Source organism: Felis catus, chromosome B1, assembly GCF_018350175.1.
Source record: "Felis catus isolate Fca126 chromosome B1, F.catus_Fca126_mat1.0, whole genome shotgun sequence".
NCBI lineage: Eukaryota > Metazoa > Chordata > Mammalia > Carnivora > Felidae > Felis > Felis catus.
In genome coordinates this window covers 43,554,074-43,576,820 of record NC_058371.1, presented here as the reverse complement: position 1 = coordinate 43,576,820, position 22,747 = coordinate 43,554,074, and the positions used below count along the sequence as shown (strand labels likewise).

General features: G+C 36.9%; 2 protein-coding genes across 15 annotated transcripts in view; both read left to right on the top strand.

Moving 5' to 3' along the window:
* ADAM9 (ADAM metallopeptidase domain 9) overlaps positions 1 to 11,107 on the top strand; it is a 145,243-nt gene extending 134,136 nt beyond the window's left edge. Inside the window, exons 19-22 of the mRNA XM_003984768.6 lie at positions 1,033 to 1,174; positions 2,904 to 2,991; positions 7,936 to 8,003; positions 9,648 to 11,107. Of these exons, the coding sequence (XP_003984817.1) occupies positions 1,033 to 1,174; positions 2,904 to 2,991; positions 7,936 to 8,003; positions 9,648 to 9,741 (392 nt within the window). The 3' untranslated portion in view covers positions 9,742 to 11,107. The remainder of the gene's footprint in view (positions 1 to 1,032; positions 1,175 to 2,903; positions 2,992 to 7,935; positions 8,004 to 9,647) is intronic.
* Positions 11,108 to 14,266: 3,159 nt separating this feature from the next.
* The window catches only part of ADAM32 (ADAM metallopeptidase domain 32), a 177,254-nt gene continuing 168,773 nt past the window's right edge, over positions 14,267 to 22,747 (top strand). For 3 of the 14 annotated variants that reach the window (XR_002155803.3, XR_006596511.1, XR_002741703.2), the window contains exon 1: positions 15,036 to 15,480. Coding sequence is in view for 6 of the 14 variants with exons in the window: in XM_045055543.1 (XP_044911478.1) it covers positions 15,423 to 15,480 (58 nt within the window). In the remaining 8 variants the exon portion in view is untranslated. Of the gene's footprint in view, positions 15,481 to 22,747 lie in introns of all 14 variants that reach the window. The other 11 variants (XM_045055543.1, XR_006596509.1, XM_045055535.1 and 8 more) reach the window with 8 other exon arrangements.

Genomic DNA, 22,747 nt, shown 5'->3' with positions numbered 1-22,747 from the left:
ATAAAAAATAATATTGATAAAATTAAATACCTAAAAACAATAAATGTATGCATAGAGAAAAGCATTGGATCCTAAGACAAATGATAACATAGGAAAAATATTTCCAACTCATATCACAGACAAAGCTAGTTTCCTAATGTATAAAGAACCTTTAGAAACTGAGAAGAAAAAAACCCAATAGTCCAATAGAAAAATAGATTGGATAGAAAAAGAAATACAGTATTTCCTTACACATGAACAGTTGTTCTACTCATAATATAAAAAAAATGTAAATTAAAATTATATAAAATACAATTTTTCACCTAACAGGTTGGCAAAAATGCAGAAGGTTGACTCTACGGGTGATACAATGAGGAATTCTTATATATTGCTGGCTGGCATGCTAACTAAATTGTAACCACCGCTGTGGCAGACAGTTTAACAGTGCCTTAAAAAATGATGAATGCCTTTACTCTCTGATACAGCAATTCTACTTCTGCAAAATTATTCTATACATATGGCTGTATCAATATGATATGATATATGTACAAGGTTATTTATTATAGCATTTTTTTTTAGAATAGCAAAAGATAGGAAAAATAAAAGTATCGGTAGGGCACTGGCTAGATAAACTGTAGGACATCCTTGTAATGGAGTTTTGTATAGCTGTATAGAAAATGAGGTGGTCCTCTGTATGGTTTGGGAAGATGTACATAGAAGCAAAAAAAAAAAAATGATGTGCTCCATAGTGTTTATGATATGCTACCTTTTGTGTAAGAAAGGGTTGGCAATAAAAGCATACTTTATTTTTGCTTATGTTTGCATGAAGGAATACTGTAAGAAACTAATGAAAGTGGTTATCTAATGGAAAGGCAAAGATGAAGTAGTTAGGGAAGAGGTATAAGCAAGACTTCTCAATGAATTGTTTCTGTCAGTTTGACTTTTGAACAATGTGAAAATTAATGTAAAACATTTATAATCACCTAGTATGTTTTAGTTAATATGTGTTAACTTCTAATTTAATGACCATTAATATAAAATTCTTTTCTCTAGAAAAGAGTACTGCATTGAGAGATGGACTTCTGGTATTCTTCTTTGTAATTGTTCCCCTTATTGTGTTTGCTGCTTTTGTCTTCATCAAAAGAGATCAACTATGGAAAAGCTACTTCAGAAAGAAGAGATCACAAACATATGAGTACTTAAATTTTTTTCTTTTAAATTCATAATAAAGAATTTAAAGTAATTATTAATGATGACAGTCATATCATAGAGGTTGGTTTAAAAATAGAGTTCTAAGGGTTCTTTCTATTTTTTTGACATAATTAGCAGAGGTTAAAGGATAGTGGTGATTCAGCCACCTCTTATAATGGTGAGGGAAAAGATTATAATGACCAGCCTGTATGCTACTGAAAATGGCCCTTAGGCTTCATTTGTTTGACATTGATTTCTGATAGTCGGGTAAGTATAATTTGGGGCTATAGCTTCTGACTTGAGCTTCTTAATTAGATGTTAAAATATGGGTGAAAGATAAAAAATGTAAATGTCAAAAATTTTTTTCCATATATATTTCAAGTATCAGTTCTCATAAAGGAAGAATATTTAATACTAAAAACATACTTTGTGAATTATAATTTTTTTTAATGTTTATTTTTAAGAGAAAGAGAGAGAGAGAGAGAGAGAGAGCATAAGTGGGGTAGGGGCAGAGAGAGAGGGAGACATAGAATCTGAAGCAGGCTCCAGGCTCTGAGCTGTCGGTACAGAGCCCAACGCGGGGCTTGAACTCACAAACAGTGAGATCATGACGTGAACCAAAGTCGGTTGCTTAACCGGCTGAATCACCATGCACTCCTATTTTGTGAATCATAAGTTTTTAAGAAATTAGTTTTGATGGAAGGAAGGGCTATTATAATTCAGACACCTGACATTTCTGGTCTATGTGTTGGACTCCTGCACGACTGTCTCTCAACTATCACTTCTAACATGTTGGCTTTCGAATAGAACATACTAGCATGTTCGAATATAACATATAGCATACTGGCCTTGTAATCAGATCTAAGATCTAGCTTGTCATATGCTAGAATTGTGAACTGGAATAATAAATCTCTCTGAACTTTGGTTTATTTCCTCTGAAATAGGGATAATATTACCTGTCTCTTAGGGTTGATATGAGGATTAAATGGGAGATTATTAACAAAATCCATAGTCCATTGTTAGCATAATGTAATTATTTAAAAATGAGTTTTTATTATAATAAAAATAGTTTATCATGATAATGATTTCTTATTTAATATATTTTGATAGAGTACTCTGATGTGAGTTTTAATTTTTAACGTATTCTAAAACAGATTTATCTCCTATTCTTTCTTTCTCTTACTTCCTGTCACACTCAAACTGACCAATCCATAGATAATTCTCCAGTCTGCATCTCTGAAATTTTAGTTCCATAATCATAGCTCTCTCCGATGCATCTCTATTGAGCTGACTTGCTGTTACCTCAGCATGTCTAAAATTTAATTGGTATCTTTCCAACTAGCTTGTTTGCTCCTCTTGGACTTCCTAATTTTTAGAGTGACTACTTAACATTTTGTTTCAGCCTAAGAATATGCATTTGCTTTTTGATTTTAGGAACGCTTGAAGAGAAAAGTTTGGAAACACTGGCCTAGTTGGCCAAATTTTATAGTTTCTTAGAATTTTAGTTTATTTAATTGTAAAGTGGAGTTAACAAAACTTTCCAGTGCTGTAAGGATTGAAAATATGTGAAAGCGGTTAAAAGTGCCATAAAAGTTTTAACTATCATCATGATCATCATTACCACCACTGCAGACATCATTATTCTATATTTGAAAAAATGCAATGTCATTTTCTACATATCATGTAGAAATGTTCTAATCTTACCTTGGCTGAAAAGTAATTGTCTCTTTCAGATCAGATGGCAAAAATCAAGCGAAAGCTTCTAGACAGCCAGCGAGTGTTCCTCGACCTGTTTCTTCAGTGACTCCTCCCAGAGAAGCTGTAAGTTTCAGACAAACAAAATTTATTATGGTATCACATTGCTAAAAATGAAAAAAAATTATTGTTACATGGATATAGAAATAAGCATTGATGATTTCTTTATAATTTAAGAGTGTGGTCTCTGGGTAGGGTCCCTGGCTCAGAGAAGTCGGGAGAAGATATGTAGACATTAGGAATGCTTTGTCCTGAAATCAAGATTGGGAAATGACATGGGATCTATACTGTCACTGTGTTTTTCTGTGTCTGCTATCTTTCTGTTTTTAATGCCTGGCTTCCCTAGGGCATGTGGCCAAGACCTAGTGCTGAGCTTCTGCAATAGGCCTAATTGTCTCAGTAATGGAAAAGTAAACACTGTTCCTCTGAGTGTTTTAGGGAATACTAGGATAATATCCTTTTTTTTCATATGCATATATCCCTAAAAAATATATGATATTACTTCAAATGTTTTGAACTTCTGGATGTTAACACTTTACCAGATACATGATTTGCAGATATTTTCTTCCATTCTGTCTTCTCACTTTGTTGATAAGATCCTTTGGTGCACAAAAGATTTTAATTTTTATGAAGTGCAATTTATCTTTTTTTCCCTTTATTGCTCGTGTTTTGATGTCATATCTAACAATCTATTGTCAAATCCAAGGTCATGAATATTTACTTGTATGTTTTAAGAGGCTTATGATATTAGTTCTTATTATTAGGTCTTTGATCCATTTTGAGTAATTTTTGTATATGATATCAAATAGGGTTCAATGTCATTCTTTTGCATGTAGAAATCTATTTGTCTTGGCCCTATTTGTTGAAGAGACTATTCTTTCTTCATTGAGTGGATTTAGCACCTTGTGGAAAAGCAGTTGGCCATAGATGTATAGGTTTCTTTCTGTACTCTCAGTTCTGTTCATTTGGACCGTATTTCTATCATTATGGCAGTTCTACATGATTTAATTATTGTAGAGCTATAATGAGTTTTGAAATTGCAAATTGTGAGTCCAGCAACTTTTTTCTTCTTTTTCAAGATTTTTTGTTATTTAAGGCCCCTTTGATTCCATGTGATTTGGGAATGTACTTTTCCATTTCTGCAAAAAAGGCAGAATTTTGATCGGTGTTGTGTTGGATCTGTTGATCACTTTGGGTTGTATTGACATATCTTGACAGTGTTGAGACTTTGAACCCATGAACACCAGTTGTCTTTGCATTTATTTAGGTCTACTTTAATTACTTTCAGCAGTGTTTTGTAATTTTCAGTATATAAGTCTTCAACCTTCTTGGTTAAGTTTATTATTAGGTGTTTTATTCTTTTGGATGCTATTGTAAATGGAACTGCTTTCTTAATTTCCTTTTTGGATTTTTCATTGCTGATTTTGCATGTTCATGTTACTTCCTGTATCTCTGCTGAATTCATTTATTAGCTTTAGTAGCTTTCTTGTGGACCCTTTGGGATTTTCTGTTACATTGGATCATGTTATTTGTGAATAGAGGTAGTTTTACTTCTTTCTGACTTGGATGTCTTTTATTTCCATAATTTTCTTGTCCAGTTGCTCTGGCTAGATCTTCCAGTACTATGTTGCATAGCAGTGGTAAAAGCAAGCATCCTTATATTCCTGATCTTGGTGGGAAAGCTTTCAGTTTCCTTGGCATATTAAAAAAAACCTTTTTTTTTTTTTTTGATGTTTATTTATTTTTTGAGAGAGAGGGAACAGGGAGAAGGCAGAGAGAGAGGAGGAGGCAGAATCTGAAACAGGCTCCAGGTTCTGAGCTATCAGCACAGAGCCCAATGTGGGGCTTGAACCCACGAACCACAAGATCATGACCTGAGCTGAAGTCGGATGCTTAACCAACTGAGCCACCCAGCCGCCCCCCCACTCTTGGCATATTTAAATATTTCTTCATGTTCTTCCAGTGACATCTTTCATGTTGATTGTGAGAAGTACTTAAAGCAGTTCCTGATAGCTGTTTTTAAAGGTTTTCAGCTGTTGGTAGTCAGAGTCCTTATTTATGAAATTGGGAAAGATCATCTCTCTTCTCAAACCCATTTTTGAAATATGAATACAGCAATATCAGCTTTTTATTTTTGTTTCATATTACCTTATATCTGTTACATGTAATTTTTTTTGTCCTAATGTTGTCTCTTATAAACACAATATTTTATTTAAAATTTTTTAAAAAATATTTGTCTTAAAAAAAATTTTTTTAATGTTTATTTAGTTTTTTTTTTTTTTAACCTTTATTTACTTTTGAGACAGAGAGAGACAGAGCATGAACGGGGGAGGGGCAGAGGGAGAGGGAGACACAGAATCGGAAGCAGGCTCTGGGCTCTGAGCCATCAGCCCAGAGCCCGATGCGGGGCTTGAACTCACCTGAACTCACCGACCCTGAGATTGTGACCTGAGCTGAAGTCTGACGCTTAACTGACTGAACCACCCAGGAGCCCCAATGTTTATTTAGTTTTGGGAGAGGGAGAGGGAGAGGGGGAGAGGGGGAGAGGGGGAAAGGGGGAGGGAGAGGGAGAGGGAAGCAGGCTCCAGGCTCCGAGCCATCAGCACAGAGCCCAACGCGGGGCTTGAACCCACGAATCGTGAGATCATGACCTGAGCTGAAGTCAGACGCTTAATCAACTAAGCCACCCAGGCACCCCCAAAATATTTGTCTTTTAACTGGAGACTTTATGTTGATTGCAATTATTAATGTAGTTTTTCTACCATATGACTTTATGATCTTTAATTTTCCTGTTTTTTTTTTTTTTTTTTTTCTGTTTGCTTCCCACACCACAAATCCTCTTCTATTTTTTTGGGCTGATTTAGTTTCCTTCTTGTCCCATGTCATTTTTCTCTTCTGCTTGTGTTTAGATACATTGTTACATAAATTAGATTCAAATCTGCCACTTATTTGTGATAGTTTCTTGTAGCTTCATTTTTTTTTTAAAAGCATTCATTTCTTTAAACATATAAAAATACCTACTTTTTGTGTTTTATCTGATCATTTTAATGTGTGCAGTCTTGGTTTGTTATTTCTACTGATTCTTACAGTGGCTTATTTGTTAGTGTGCTTTGTGATACTGATTGTAAACTCATATTCTCTGGAATTTTATATGGGAGAATTTTATATGAAATTTTATTTCAGTCCTGAATTATAGAGTTCCTACAGAGAGTGTGTATATTTCCCTTGGCCACATGCCTGGGGTCAATTTCAGCTTCTCTAAATTAAAATTTTTGTTGGTATTTTGGGCCACACAAGTGTTATGAACTCTGGCCCCCCAAACCCTTGTGAGGATGGGTATGTGGTTAGAAATTACCCACAGAGATTATTTTCTTTTATTCCCCTTCTACCATCACCACCGTCTATTTAGGCAGTTCCCTCACTGTTCTTCGGGACAGGTGTTTCTTCACTGAGTTAATCCAGTGAGGACATTGCCCTTCAGGGGCCTAGGCTTTTTATGTTAGGTCTTAGATTCAGCATTCCATTCCAACGCAGGCTCCAGGTTTTGTCTTCTAGATCTATGTATTATTTGAAAACATATAATGTAGTCCACCAAGGATGGAAGATATTCATAGAACCAATGCTGCTACATCCTCTGGACTCTTTCATACTTTTACTGTTTTTGGTCTTTAAGATATTTCTTACTCCTTAGAAGTTCATTCAAGCATTAAAAAATACGTATTAATATTTTAACCAGCATTTTAGGTGTCCTCTACTTAGAACATTTTAGTCTACTGTTGGTGAGTAATAAGCCTGTATCCTATTGTTTTTAATAACCGTATATCTATACCATTCCATCTTATGGATTTATCACAGATTTAAAAACCGGTTGTTTCCAATCTTGTTACCATAAAAAAATGCAGCATCAAGCATCCTTCTGTATAGGTCTGTGCCTACATGTAAAAGTATATGTCAAATAAATTCCAAGAAGTGGAGTTGAACTATCCTTTTAAAGTGCTGCTTCTATGGGTTAATGGAAAGGGATGGAGACATTTTCTTGCATCCCTTCTCCATTTTCACAATAAAAGCAAATCATTTTATGGGGCCAAAAATAGACCACCTGTTCCACAGCAGGACCCAGAGAATGTTCAAGGTCTTCTCCAACACTGTGCATATTTTGTCACTCATAGAGCTTTAGAAAATAACAGCAGTTAGTAGACAACATCTTGGTCAGGATCATATTATCGGTGATTCAGTAATTCCATCTGATCTTCCCTAACTTTTCCTAACGTAAATGTGATGTGTAAAAAATATTCTTACTTTTACTTTCTTATGTGAGGCTTATCTGTTTACTTTCTTATTTGCTTTAGACTCTCACTTTATTGTAAAACTTCATTTCAACTATCTTGTCAAGGAAGAATATCATGAATTCCAAAATTAAGCATTGTAAATTAGGACTATTTACAATACCAGTTAGGTACTATACATGTTTGGCAATACATTTTTGGAAATTTTTATTTAAAATATATTGAAATAGGAAACATGTTACCTTTTAACTAATGTAGTTGATTAAACCAAGATTATAATAGTTTAGTATTATTGAATTAAAAAAAAATAACCTTAAAAGAATTAAGTAGTCCACATTCAGTGGCAAAATGTTGAATAAGCAAAATATTTTTGAATGTCAGCATCGTAAGTCATCTATTTATTAATGTTATCTATTTATTTAAAATTTATTTTGAGAGAGAGTGATAGTGTGCATGGGAGGATTCAGAGAGAGAGGCAGAGAGAGAATCCCAAGCAGGCTCCATGCTGTCAGCACAGAGTCCAGTGCGGGGTTCTATCTCACAAACTGTGAGATCATGGTCTGAGCCGAAATCAAGAGTTAGATGCTTAACTGACTGAGCCACCTAGGTGCCCCAATCTATTCATTAATTTTAAATATATTGATTACTTTCATATGGAAAATAAACTGTATAGAAAATAAATTTATGAGTGCATTGTGGTAATAACTGTTTCTTCCTTTTTTAGCCTATATATGCAAACAGATTTCCAGTACCAACTTATGCAGCCAAGCAGCCTCAGCAGTTCCCATCAAGGTCTGAAGTGAATTTACTTAGATTACTTAAGCAGAATAAAACCCAGGGTTAATGTCTAATATTTCCCCTTGTATTTAATTTAGCACAAGGTATTTATTATCAACAGTTTAGATCGAATCCAATTTTTAGAGAAGCTTTTAAGAACTTTTGATATAAATTTTGTCATATTAGTGCAGGGTCAAAATGAAATTTTAAAGAAATCTGAATAGGACAAGCAAATGGTGCTGCAACCTTTGGTGTATGTAAGTTTCAGAAGCAAGGGCCTTTAAAGTACCCAGCAGTGGCAAACCAGATGGGTTAGACCAGCTCCTCCTATTAGGAACAGCTAGAAAAGCTAGACAGTGTGTAATAAAATATGTGTTTGAAGGCATGGGAGAACTACCAAGGAAATGAGGAAGTATGGGGCCCAGGAGAAGAAGGCAGTCTGGAGATAATTCCATTTTTGGGGGAACACTTTACTGTCCTGGACATATTTACCTATTCTGAAAATGAGAAAAGAGAGACTAGGAAACTGAGGAGAGCTTTCAACAAATTCACAGGGTTGAGGGGACTAAAACTGAAGCCCTGCCAAAGAGGAAGTACCCTGGCAAACTTCCCAGGTTTTGTGTTGGGACCCAGCAGTAAGGGTAAACTAGATCCTCAACTTTATTTCTATGATTTTTTTTTATGTTTGGCCCCTCATCACAAAAGCAGACACACAAGAAAAGACAATGTGTCTAAAACAAGAGAAGCAATAGACGACAGAAACAGACTCAGAGGGCAATCCAGTGAGTGGCACTATCAGACACAGACTTTAAAATAACTGTAATAATTATGTCACAGAATTAATAGTCAAGATTGAGAATTTCAGCACAGAACTACAAACTTTAATAAAAGAATTATATGGAAATTCTAGACCTGAAAAACACAAGAACTAAAATCTTTCAGTTCTCAATAGATGGGCTTAAAATCAGAAAGAAGGAGCATTTATTACGATATTTTGCAGTATATAAAATGCATCTTACCCCTCCCACCTCCAAAAGTCCTTCAAATTACAATTGAATTGCAACACTGGGGAGTGTCCTCATGTATAATCTTTATTATGTAATAAAGAGTTCATTGAAATCCAGCTGTGCATCAAGAGAAGAATACATAAATCGTGAGACAGATATTCATCAAGTAATGTGGTAGTGTGTTATTGGAGTAGAGTAATACTAGAATTAGATGAAGAGGGTAAGGAAGGGTAGAGAGGTTAAGGGCAGGTATAGAAGTCATAGCAGGTTTAATTCTCAGAGTGGATGTAATGTTTTGAGGAAGTTGGAATTTCAGCTCTATTTATGTAAACAGGGAGCTAGTGACCTCGTGTGTGTTTTGCAGTTTGTCTTTTCAATTTCATGTGCTATTATATTTAAAAATATATAAACCAGAACCTTCATACAAGGGTTTTTGATTATAGAATAGCATTACTTTGTGGTAGCTACTCCATTTTACGCTCTGGTTTTTGTCTTTAGCCATTGCATATCAGATGAATAATAATCTCAGAATATAATGTACTCTTAAGAATTGTCAGCAGTGTTACAGATGGTGTTACATTGGGCTTGTAATGAAGTAGTATTATTTCATGTAGCTGAAACACATGATTAACTGTCTTTTTTCCTCTTACAGGCCACCTCCACCACAACCGAAAGTATCATCTCAGGGAAATTTAATTCCTGCTCGTCCTGCACCTGCACCTCCTTTATATAGTTCCCTCACTTGATTTTTTTTTCCTTTACTTCTGCAGATATCTTCAGGGAACTAAGATAATCCTTTTTTTTTCCTGATATTTTCTTGAAAAGCCTTTCTTCCTGCTGCAACTATGAATGACAACAAAATACCATGAAACAAACTTTACTAACAGAAAAACAGAAATCGAGTAGTGGCAATTGAGAAATCTACGAAACACAGTAAAGCCAGGGAATCTAGAATAACATTTCCATTTCCATCACTGAATAAGTTTTATTCAGTCGTTCCGTGATGTTAATGTACTGAACGTGGATTATGTTACCTTAAACATGTTATTGTAATGACTCTTAAATTAACTGTATTGGTTTAAGTTTTGTCATTAAGCACTTAAGTGTAATTCTGAATTTTGACCTTAGTTGTCATTAATGTAGTTTCTGGTTGAACACGTGATAATCTAATACCTGTGAAAACTAATTAGCTGTCAATAATATCTAATACTTTTCATCTTGCACGGACTAATAATCATCATATGCTATAATCTTGTCTGTCTCATTCACTTCACAAATAAAGGAACACTCTGTCTTCAGAAGAATGGGCAAAACCCACAATTCAGAGATCATAATCTTATTTTGGAAGTACAAAGCATACTAAAAGTGTGTATGTGTGTATTCACATACAATTATTGTCTTCTATTTTTATGATCATTCTATGGATAAATGATTCTATGGATTCTAAGGATAATAGAGTCTATGGATTTATCTATGGATAGTGAATATTAGAAAAATTAATTTAATAATAGAATTTCTATTATGAATCATGTTAAAGCATGGAATTCTTTTACAATAGCATTATTTTAAATAAATGAAACTTTAAGGTACGGAGTATTTAATAGAACTAATCAGATATGCTGTTGATACATGGCTGTAATAAAGCAGGAGCTCTTATAATATCTTCAGTCAAATCGAGATATCATAAAACCACTTGAGAATTTTATGAGCACTTTAAAATCTGAAACTTCAAAGCTTGCTATTAATATAATTTAGAATGTTTACATTTACTAAGGTGTGCTGGATCATGTCTCTGTTGATACTAATGTTTTCAAAGAAATTAGGCTGGAGAAAAGAAGTTAGAAAAGGTTTTCTTAGATAAATGCAAAAAAGCAAGTGTGGTGTGTAGTAGTTATTATTCCAGCTGTGTAAAAAAAATGAATTTTTACTTTGGAAAAAAATGATATGAATGGTAAAATTTTGAACACTTAAAAATTTTTCATAACCTTTCATAATAAAGTTTAATAATAGGTTTATTAACTGAATTTCATTAGTTTTTCAAAAAAATTTGGTTTGTGTATATATACATATACAAATATAACATTTACAATAAATAAAATACTTGAAATTCTGTTTTGTGTCACCCAGTAACTTTCTAATTACCCAGCTGTTTATAAGCTTATTAATTAAAACATCATATTAGTTTTAGATAAAACTACTAGTCAAACTTTTACAGATATTATGTCACTAATTTTCAGATTTCTGCTAAATTGTGCACAGTAGCTTTTTTGTTATTAAAGGAAAACAGATTAGTTTTGAAGAAGACTGATATTTCAGTTCTCTGAAGATGGTACACTGTTTTAACAATCTGGTATATATTAAAAATTGTACATAGGACATGGGTGGATAAATACTCAGGGGCCAGGTAGTCCATTAAAAGAACGTTAGGATATGGGGTGCCTGGGTGTCTCAGTTGGTTGAGAGTCCAACTTTGGCTGAAGTAATGATCTCACCTTTGTGGATTCAAGCCCTGCATTGGGCTCTGTACTGACAGCTCATAGCCTGGAGCCTGCTTTGGATTCTGTGTGTGTGTGTGTGTGTGTGTGTGTGTGTGTGTGTGTGTGTCTCTCTCTGCCCCTCCCCCCTTGTGCTTTCTCTCTGTCTTTCCCTCCCTCCCTCTCTCTCTCTCTCTCTCTCTCAAAAATAAATAAAAATTAAAAAAATATTTAAAAGAACAGTAGGATATAGACATATAGTTTCCACTTCAGTGGAAAACTATGCATTGTCTGGAGTCTAGACTCTAGAAGAGAATTTACCCTTCCTAGCTATAGGATTCTATAGAACTATTTTACAGCTTTAAGCTGTAGATAACTGATAGCAATGTAAAATAATTCTTGTCCATAGATGTAAAGGTAAATTCTGCCCAGCAGAGAGAGGTTGAGCTGACATCCCTCCCTATTTTGCCTCCACTGGCACATTTATTTCGATATTCCTGATCTTTGGATTCTCCATTGAACTGGGTGTAATACCTTACCACTTTCCTCATTAATGAATTAAACACAATCTTCAACAATGTGTTCATTTATTTTTACTTTTTTTGGTCAAGTTTATTTATTTTGAGGGAGAGAGGGAGAGAGAGTGAGCACAAGTTGGGGAGGGGCAGAGGGGGAGAGGGAGAGAGAGAATCCCAAGCAGGCTCTGAAGTCTCAGTGCTGAGTTGTGATGTGGGGCTCAAACCCATGAATCACGAGATCACGATCTGAGCCAAAGTTTTATGCTTAACAGACTGAGCCACCCAGGTGCACCTAATGTGTTCATTTAAAAAAAAAAAAAGTGCAAACAATCCCAAATGAAGATTCTTTCAGTTTAAACTTCTGAATGCATGTAAGACTAGAATGTTTGTGTCTTTCATATTGTCTCAATTTTTGCTATTGTAATTCATATCACTGAAACCTCGGTAATATTTTAACTATATAACTCAAAGATTTTTCCAGGATTAGATAATTCCTTGGATTTTTTAATATTTATGAAGTTTTTCTAAAAGGGGGTGCTGGGTGGCTCAGTTGGTTAAGCATCCAACTCTTGATTTCGGCTCAGGTCATGATAGTTGTGAGATGGAGCCCCACATTGGGCTGTGCTCTGACAGCACAGAGCCTGCTTGGGATTTTCTTTCTTTCCCTCTTTCTCTGCCACTCCCTCACTCACTCACTTGCTCTCAAAATAAATAAATAAACATTAGGGGCGCCTGGGTGGCTCAGTCGGTTCAGCATCTGGCTTCGGCTCAGGTCATGATCTCATCGTTTGTGAGTTCGAGCCCCGCATTGGGCTCTGTGGTGACCTCTCAGAGCCTGGAGTCTGCTTCAGATTCTGTGTCCGCCTCTCTCTCTGACCCATCCCTGCTTGTGCTCTCTCTCTTTCAAAAATGAATAAACATAAAAAAATTTTAATAAACATTAAAAAAAGACAAAAAGTTTTTCTAAAAACCTTTAATCATTTAACTTCTTTTACTTTTGTATATATTTTTACGTACATGGTTTCCTTTTATTAAAAAATTTTTTCATTTAATTTTTAAATTTACATCCAAATTAGCATATAGTGCAGCAATGATTTCAGGAGTAGATTCCTTAGTGCCCCTTACCCATTTAGCCCATCTCCCTTCCCACAACATCTCCAGTAACCCTCTGTTCTCCATATTTAAGTCTCTTATGTTTTGTCCCCTCCCTGTTTTTATATTATTTTTGTTTCTCTTCCTTTATGTTCATCTTTTTTGTCTCTTGAAGTCCTCATATGAGTGAAGTCATATGATATTTGTCTTTCTCTGACTAATCTCACTTAGCATAATACCCTCCAGTTCCATCCACGTAGTTGCAAATGGCAAGATTTCATTCTTTTTGATTGCCGAGAAACACTCCATTGTGTGTGTGTGTGTGTGTATACCACATATTCTTTATCCATTCATCCATCGATGGACATTTGGGCTCTTTCCATACTTTGGCTATTGTCGATAGTGCTGCTATAAACATGGGGGTGCAGGTGTCCCTTCGAAACAGCACACCTGTATCCCTTGGATAAATACCTAGTAGTGCAATTGCTGGGTCGTAGGGTAGTTCTATTTGCAGTTTTTTGAGGAACCTACATACTGTTTTCCAGAGTGGCTGCACCACCTTGCATTTCCATATGTATATGTTTTTCACTTAGGTTTGGCCTTGATTTATTCTGGATTGCTATTAAAATTGTAAAATTTCTTGGCCATAAATATCACTTCAAAATTTGCAAATATTAAAGGGCTTCTTTAATATCTGATAAAGACATTTTAATAATTAGATAAATTATATGTAACTTAATCCCTGTTTGACTATATGTTCACAAAATTATATAGCTCAGGATATTGCATTTTCTCTTTGTCTTAAGCAGTTGCTTGGGTCTTTAACCATATAGTTAAGCACAATCCAGGTTTTCTAAGCACAAATCAGATTTTATTGAATTCCATAAATGTTTACTGAAACTTGATCACCTTGCAGATACCATATTAGGCACTGTGATATATAAGTTCTGGATGGGACATAAAACTTACGTTGAGAACTATATACACAGTAAGAATAATATAAAGTCTGCTCTATTAAAGATCGAAACAGGAAAGGTTGAAGAAGAGAACCAATAAACCAGGAATTCATTGAAAATACCACTAATTGACAAGTCTAAGTACTTACTGTAATTTTTCTTCTAATACTATGAAGCAAGATGAAACCAGCTTTTGGCTCAACTACTGCCTAGAGTCTAGTTTTGGCTGTTCTGTTGAGATACAAGCTGGGTGTAGATTTTTGTTGCCTTATTTTTGCTCATATTATTCTTTTTGTAGGCCTAGATGGCCCTGTTGAAGTCCTATGCGTCTGCAAAATCGCGTCTCAAATGGCAATTTACGATGTAATTCTCTAAGTGTGCTTTTTGGTTTCCACAGAGCTTTTTAGTCTGTGTGTGCCTCTTTGTTACTTAGTATGATTGATTAATTCATTCTTTGGGACTTCAAAAGAATTGAAAGATTGTGCATATAGGTAGAGACTGGAGGTGAAGCTGAGAGGGAGGAGACATTGTATCCCAGGGAATAAGGCAATTTTTATTCAGGAAAGACCAGAAGTTGGAGTGGCCAAAGCATTGGGGGTTAAGAGAAAATAGGCGGCAGCCTGGGCTTGGAATTTAGAAATTTTTTCTACTGGAACATAAGTACTGCAACTATGGTTAAGAATCTCCTCCAACTCATTGACTACATGAATGAATGAGTAGTCACTGTACTGAGAAGTTCGTGAACAAGAGAATGCTAACACATGAATTCTAGCCAAGGCCTGTTGAAGAACCAGATTGGAAGAAAAGTAGACACAGCCTGATTACACAGCGCATTTGGGCAGTAGGCATGGAAAAAAAAAAAAAAAATCACAGCAAGCTTTTCAGAGATACCAAAACTTTTCCCTTTCTTGGAATGTCTTTCACACATCTGGCTAGTTTTGTTGTTGTTTTATTTAGAAACCGAGCTTCAGTAAATATGAGTGTGCGTGCGTGCATATAGTTTTAAATTCAGAAAGTACTGCACGTTTGTTTTTCAAAACATCTGGAAGTGTGTGATACAAAACAGCGTACAGTTCAATTAATGCGTTAGATCTGTTAGGTCTGTTAACACGAAGAGAAAGGTTTAGTGGTGGACAGCGACTGCAACGCCGCAGGCGCGAAGAGACGTCTGGACAACCTCAGAGGAGCTGTGGGCTCTCGGGCCAGGCACGCGGGATTTAGGTCGGGAGCCAGGTGGGTGTGTGCTGCTGGCGACTAGCATCCGTGGCAGCGGCCTCGCGAGATCTTCGCCCCACGAATGCGCGCGTGTGAGCGGCCGTGGCGCCGACCCTAGAGCGCTCCCAACGGCCGCCACCCCAGTCCACTGTCGGAGCCCCAAAGCCACACCATGTTCCTCCTAATGCTGCTGCTTGTTGGGCTCCGCGGCTTGCTGGCATCAGGACCTGGTAAGGCAGCGGAGACCCTGGTACACTGGGTCTGGGCAGAGGAAGGTGTTTCTTTTCCTTCCTCCAACGAGTTCCTGCTTCTGTCAAACGGTGGCGCAACTCGGTTCAGATCTGCCTTCTGGTTTCTTTTGGCCGGTCAGCCTGGAAACCCGGCCTTTAGGGGGCGTTTTGTTGGGATAGACAAGTGACTTCCGAGAGGGGAAGGTCATTTCAGTGAACTCAAGGACAAATCTCTTCTCTCTGAACGTGGGTTGGAGGCAGCCTTTCCTGCAGGTGTGTCGTCCACTTCACAAAACTGCCCCAACACATCCTGTACTCAGAAGCACTCTAGAATCTTCTTGAATTCCACTCAAAATCCAGACAAAAATAAAAACAAAAACCTGATTCTCCTCACTTACCATTTGTTCCAACATAGCTAATCCGGCTTACCTATGACAATAATTTGTCCTGCTGTCAAAGAAAAAAAAAAAAATTCAGTGTCAGCTGTGCTGACAGTGACAGAGGTCCATTATGGCAGGGTACAAAGAACGGTATAAAGAATCCACAAAATTTTAACATATATTAGAGGTGGTTTAGATGCAAGCAAACATTCCAGGTATGTTCTTATTTTCCTCCCCTTTTTATACACTACTGTTCTGAATCTTGCCATCCCGTGTCAGTGCGTAGAATGTACTATTCACTCAACACTAACCTCCTCTTTCCCCTCTCCCTGCAGTCTTGGAAACCACCGTTCTACTTTGTGTCTCTGTGGATTTAACTATACCAGGTGGCTCATGTAACTGGAATTCTGGAGTATTTTTCTTCTTGTGACTGGTTTATTTCACGTAACTCCCTCAATGTTCATCTGTGTTGTAGCATGTATCAGAATTTTCTTCTTTTTAAGGCTGAGTAGTATTCTATTGTGTGGAATATGAGTGGACAAATACGTATTTCATTTTGTTTATCTGTTTACCTGTAGATAGATATTTGGGTTGCAGCTCCTTGTGGGCTCTTATGAACAATGCTGCCATGAACACATGTGTACCTGTACTTGTTTGAGTGCCTGTGTTCACTTCTTTTGCGTATATATTCCTAGAAGAGGAGTTGCTGCATCATATGGTACTCTATTTTTAATTTTTTGAGGAACTATCACATTGTTTTTCACGGTGGCTGCACAATTTTACATTCCTACTAGCAGAGTACAAGGGTTCCAAATTTCGACATTCTTGTCAACATGTTATTTTATGTTTTTTTATGATGATAATCTTCCTAGGGGATATGTCTCTATGATATGAATTCCCCCACTGTTTAGTGATGTTGAGCATCTTTTCATGTGCTTGTTGACCATTTGTATATATTTGGAGAAATGAGTGTTCAGGTCTTTTGCCTGTTTTTAAAATTGTGTTGTTTTTGTCAAGCTGTAAGAGTTCTTATATTCGGGACTAGACCTTTTTCAGACAAATGATTTACAAATATCTTCTCATTCGGTAGGCTATCTTTACTTTTCTTGTGAGTGCCCTTTGATTCACAAAAGTTTTTTATTTTGGTGAAATCTAATATATTTATGTTTTCTTTTGTTGTTCATGTTTATGATGACATATCTAAGAATCCATTGCCAAATCGAAAGTCATGAAGATTTACTCTTGTTTTCACTTCTAAGAATTTTATTGTTTTATCTCTTAAATTTGGTTGTTGATCCATTTTAACTTTATTTTTATATATGCTGTGAGGTAGAGTTTCAGCTTCATTTTTTCACATTCATTCTGGTTTCTCTGTTTATTCCTAATGCTTTTTTGCCCCATTAAAATCTATTTGTGCTGATGTTAACATAGCTACATCAACTTTCCTTTGGCTAGTACTTGCTGTAAATATATATTTTCCATCCTTTTATGTGGCAGTTCTTTAGTGTTCACTGAGTATCTATCTTTTGCCCATATTTCTTGGCCTTTTAACATTCAGACTGCGTCATTTTAACTATCTCGTGCTCATGAGGTTGAGAAGAAATGAGGTGAGTAATTTTTGGATCAAGGCAATTAAGAGTTGATATCCTTCCATCTCTCTTTTCTGATGCCACAGTAACCTGAGAAGCCATGAGCTGAGTTTATGGTGTCACCAGTTGGAGAGAGCCTGGATCTCTGAGTCACTACTTTATTTTTTTATTTATTTAAAAAAAAATTTTTTTTTTAATGTTTATTTATTTCTGAGACGGAGAGAGAGACAGAGCATGAAGGGGGGAGGGGCAGAGAGAGAGGGAGACACAGAATCTGAAACAGGCTCCAGGCTCTGAGCGGTCAGCACAGAGCCCGACGCGGGGCTCGAACTCACGGACCGTGAGATTATGACCTGAGGTGAAGTCGGCCGCCTAACCGATTGAGCCACCCAGGCGCCCCATCTGAGTCACTACTTGAATGAGAGCCCCTGGTGACCCTTACCAAACTTTACATGAAAAACAAATAAGCTTTTATTGTGTTAACATTTCAATGTTTTATTTATTACCATTCCATAGCCTGGTCAGGCTAAGCTGACCAATATAGAAATTGGAACTTTGAAGTGGTGTGCTGCCATAATAAACTTAAAATAGATGTCTTTGAGCTTCTGGGTAGTGAATGATGGGTAATGGATAGTAGATGACAAAAAATTGAAACTAACTGGAAAAATGGAGATCTATGTTAGGAAGTTACAAAATGTTTCATAGTATATTTCATAAAGTTATAGTAAACTGTATGACTGCATTTTACCGAAGTTAGATAACGGTATGTTATTTTTTTGCAGTTGGAGGTCAGTTTCATTACCCAAGTTTGGCAAAGTGTTAAGAGAAGGATATAATCTCAGGAAACAATTGGCCAGTTTGTAAAAAGAAATGATAGGGAATAAATCCAGAAATTCAAGGCCTTTCAGGATTTAAAAAAGTGATTCCAGATTCCAAATGGTAAGAAATAGAATTTAGAAAGGTTTGAGCACCAGAGTGTCAGTAAAAACTCTCACATAGAGAAAATTACTTAGGGAAGAGCTCTAATTAAGGGTATGGACATATATTTTTCCAGATAAGTCAAGGTTGCCATCATTTAGTTGAAAGAGAGAAAGAGAGAGAGATGAGAGGGGAGGGAGGGAGAAATAGGAGTTAGCAAAGAAATTATAGAATGAGGGAAAGTATTTGAAAATCATTTGTCTGAAAGGGGCCAAGTATCCAGAATATAAAAGGCAAAGAAATAAAGCAGATTTGAAAATTGACTTAAAAATTTTTTTTTTTAACATTTATTTATTTTTGAGACAGAGACAGAGCATGAACTGGGGAGGGGCAGAGAGAGAGGGAGACACAGAATCGGAAGCAGGCTCCAGGCTCTGAGCCATCAGCCCAGAGCCCGACCCGGGGCTCGAACTCCCGAATTGTGAGATTGTGACCTGAGCTGAAGTCGGACGCTTAACCGACTGAGCCACCCAGGCACCCTGAAAATTATGACTTTAAAAAGTTTTGTATGTGTGTTACTTATACAGAAAGCAACTAGATGAGAAACTACTAAGTTTTTGAGGGTACTGTATTAGCAAAGAACCTCAAACTTAGATTAAAAAATATTTTTACTTTTAAGAATTAAAATATCCCTTGGGCCCTGAAACTTCCAGATGCAGATAGTAAACTGAAAAAGCCATACAGCTGTCCAGGAAGGATATTTGTATTTAAGTCTGTTATGATATTTTATACTTTCTATATATCATGCTTTTTATTTGATACCATTTAAAAAAATCTCATTTCCAGCCTTATGTGTTTTGTATTTCTAATTTTAATGTAAAAAAGTCCGAACTAAGACTGTTACTTTTCCCAAAAAAGACAATGACAATAGACATTTATTTATGTTTGTGATTAATTTATATATATATATATTTGGTTGCTTCACACTTGGGGCATAAACATTTATAATTTTTAGCCCTTCTTGATGGATAGATCCCTTAATTATGATATAATGACCTTCTTCATCTCTTGTTTTAAAATCTTGGTTTTAAAATCTAGTTTGTCTTATATAAGTATGGCTACTCTGGCTTTCTTTTGCCATCCATTAGCACAATAGATGGTTCTCTGCAGGTGTGTTTAGGTCTAAAATAAGTCTCTTGTAGGCAGCATATAAATGGGTCTTTTTTTTTTTAAATCCATTTTGATACCCTATGTCTTTTTTTGTTTTTAGTGTTTATTTATTTTTGAGAGAGAGAGACAGAGCGTGAGCAGGGGAGGGGCAGAGAGAGAGGGAGACACAGAATCCAAAGCAGGCTTCAGGCTTTGAGCTGTTAGCACAGAGTCTGATGTGGGGCTCAAACCCATGAACCATGAGATCATGACCTAAGTTGGATGCCCAACCCACTAAGCCACCCAGGTGCCCCATACCCTATGTCTTTTGATTGGGGCATTTAGTACATTTACATTCAGAGTAATTATTGAAAGATATGGATTTAGTGTCATTGTATTATATACAGGTTTCATACTTGTGGTGAAGTCTCTGGTCCTTTGTAGTCTTTGCTGCTTTCTACTCAGAGTGCCCCCTTAGGATCTCCTGCAGGGCTAGTTTAGTGATCATAACTCCTTAGTTTTTGTTTGTCTGGGAAAGCCTTTATCTCTCCTTCTATTCTGAACAATAGCTTTGCTGGATAAAGGATTCTTGGCTGTATATTTTTCCTAGTCAGCACATTGAATGTTTCCTTCCACTCCCTTCTGGCCTGCCAAGTTTTAGTGGACAGTTCTACTACTACACTTATCTGTCTACCCTTGTTGGTTAAGGCCATTTGTCCCCAGCTGCTTTCAGAATTCTCTCTTTACTTTTGTATTTTGCCAGTTTCATTATGATATGTCATGCTATTGACCTGTTTCTGTTGATTTTGAAGGGAGCTGTCTGTGCCTCTTGGACTTGGATGCCTATTTCCTTCCCCAGATTAGGGAAATTCTCAGCTATAATTTGTTCAAATAAACCTTCTTTCCCTGTCTCTCTCTTCTTCTTCTTCTGGAACTCCTATGATATGGATATTATTTCATTTCATTGAATCACTTAGGTCTCTATTTCTCCCCACGTGGTCTAGTAATTTCCTTTCCCTCTTTTTTCAGATCATTTTCCATAATTTTATCTTCTATTTCACCCCTTCTCTCCTCTGCTTCTTCCATCCTCGCTGTCACTGCATCTAGTTTATTTTGCATCTCATTTATAGCATTTCTTAATTCATCGTGAACTATTTCTTACATCTTTGATCTCTGTAGCAATAGATTGCTGTCTTATGTGCTTTTTTCAAGCCCAGCTATTAGTCTAATGACTGTTATTCTAAATTCTTGTTCTGATATATTGTTTATGTCTGTTTTGAGCAACTCTTGGGCTGTCCTTTCCTCCTGGAATTTCTTTTGAGGAGAATTCTTCTGTTTCATAATTTTGGCTAGGTTTCTTTGATATGTTTTAATAGCTTTTTATGTGTTCTGAACCTGTGAAAACTACTGTATTAAAAAGGGGCCATACACTCTCCAGGGCCTGACACTTCAGGCAGTATTTTTGGAGTATGTTGCATGTGCTCTGCTGTTGCATATTTGGCTGCTCTATCCCACTGGTCTGTCTTTACAAAGCTTCTCCTTACTCATAGTGGTGGATTGTTTAAACCTTCCACCAGGTGTGCTTTGATTTGCTCATTGAAGTAATCCTGGAAAAAAGGAAAGGGCAGGGGACCTGATCCCATAGTAAGAGAAAAATGAAAGGGGTGAAAAAAAAGACCACACAGAGAATCAAAGAAACTATAAGACTTAATCAAGAAAGAGAGAAAGGAAAATAAAGAAGAAGGAGCTATAGAAAAGGTGTAAAAAGAATAGAGTAAAAATGCCTGATTAAACAGACAAAGCAGATTTTCTGGCCGAAAATCAAATCAGAAACTATGAGCCTGATTCCAAAGGAAAAAAAAGAAGAGGGTAGAAAGAAAAAGAAAAGAGAGGAGAAGGAAAGAAAAGTAAAGAGAGAGAGAGAGAGAGAGAGAGAGAGAGAGAGAGAGAGAGAGAGAGAGAAGAGCAACAGATTAACATACAAAACTGAAGTACGGTTGTCTGTTGGTACCTGGGACCAGTGGCTGTGCTGGTCTGGAGAAGAGGCTGTCTGGTTTGATCAGTGTTGGTCTCACTCCAATAGATAGGCAGTTACCAGGCATGGAGGGGCGGGGTTTGGTGTAAGCAGGTCCAAGCCTCCACTGGGGGCAGCTGTCCCCTTCCCTGAAGCCTCACCATGTTGGTGAGGGAGAGGAAAAATGGCGACATCCAGTCTCTCCCCAGACCCTATGTCTCAAACCACGCTGTTCAGCCAGCTCTCACAGAGTAGCACTAGTGGCTGGTTTGTCCTGCCCCACAGTTCTCCGGTGCATTCTGGGGTGCTTGGCTGAGATTCAAAACCCGAGGTCTTAAAGGAGTGGTCATGTCCCAGACCTTGTTCTGGGGTAGCGCCACTCAGCCCTGCTGATAAGGTAGACGCCTGCAGGGTCGTTTTTCCTTGGGGGGCAATATACCCTCTTCCCACAGTACTCAAGGGAGGGGACTGTTCTCTCCCAGTGTGCCCCTGAGATCACTACTGCTCCCCAGGCCGGCCTCCCTCCCCACCAGAAGTGCGCACATGTCTTCCAGTTTGGAGAAAGGAGCGCTTTTGAAAACTCTGATCTTCAGCTCCTATGGCTGTTTGCAAAGCAGAGAGTGGCACTCTTCGTATTTCTTGTTCACCAGTCCTGATCTGCAGAGGTTTTTCTCTTGGCCTAACACAATACCACAGTCCACACCTTCTTTTTCCCTTTTGTGTCTCCATAGAAGGGGATCCCTCCCCTCTGTGCCCACTCTGTTTTATGTCCCCCAATTCATATACTCACAGCTCAGTCCTGCCAAGCTATCTCCCTCCACCTGTGGAGATTTTTCTGTAACTCCGCGGATAGATTTCCTGGGTGTTCCAAGTATTCTGACCTCAATACAGCTGTACTTTTCTGCCATTTTAACTCCTCCAACAATGAGAAATGAAAGTTGTCAGACACCACTCTCATCTTCTTACATATTATTGTTATTTAGTATTTAGTGCCACTTTTATTATTTTCCTAGTCATTATCTCTATTTGTTTCCTCAGTCAAGTTTGCTTAGATTTATCCACTGTTTACTGCTTTTTTTGCTTACCTTGTTTCTAGCACTTCTTCCTTTCTTAGCTTTTTCATAAAAATTTTGAGTGACAAAATGTCTGTTCACTTGAAAATATCCTTATATCTCCCTCACTCTTGAATGGCAATTTAGCTTGATATGGAATTTCAG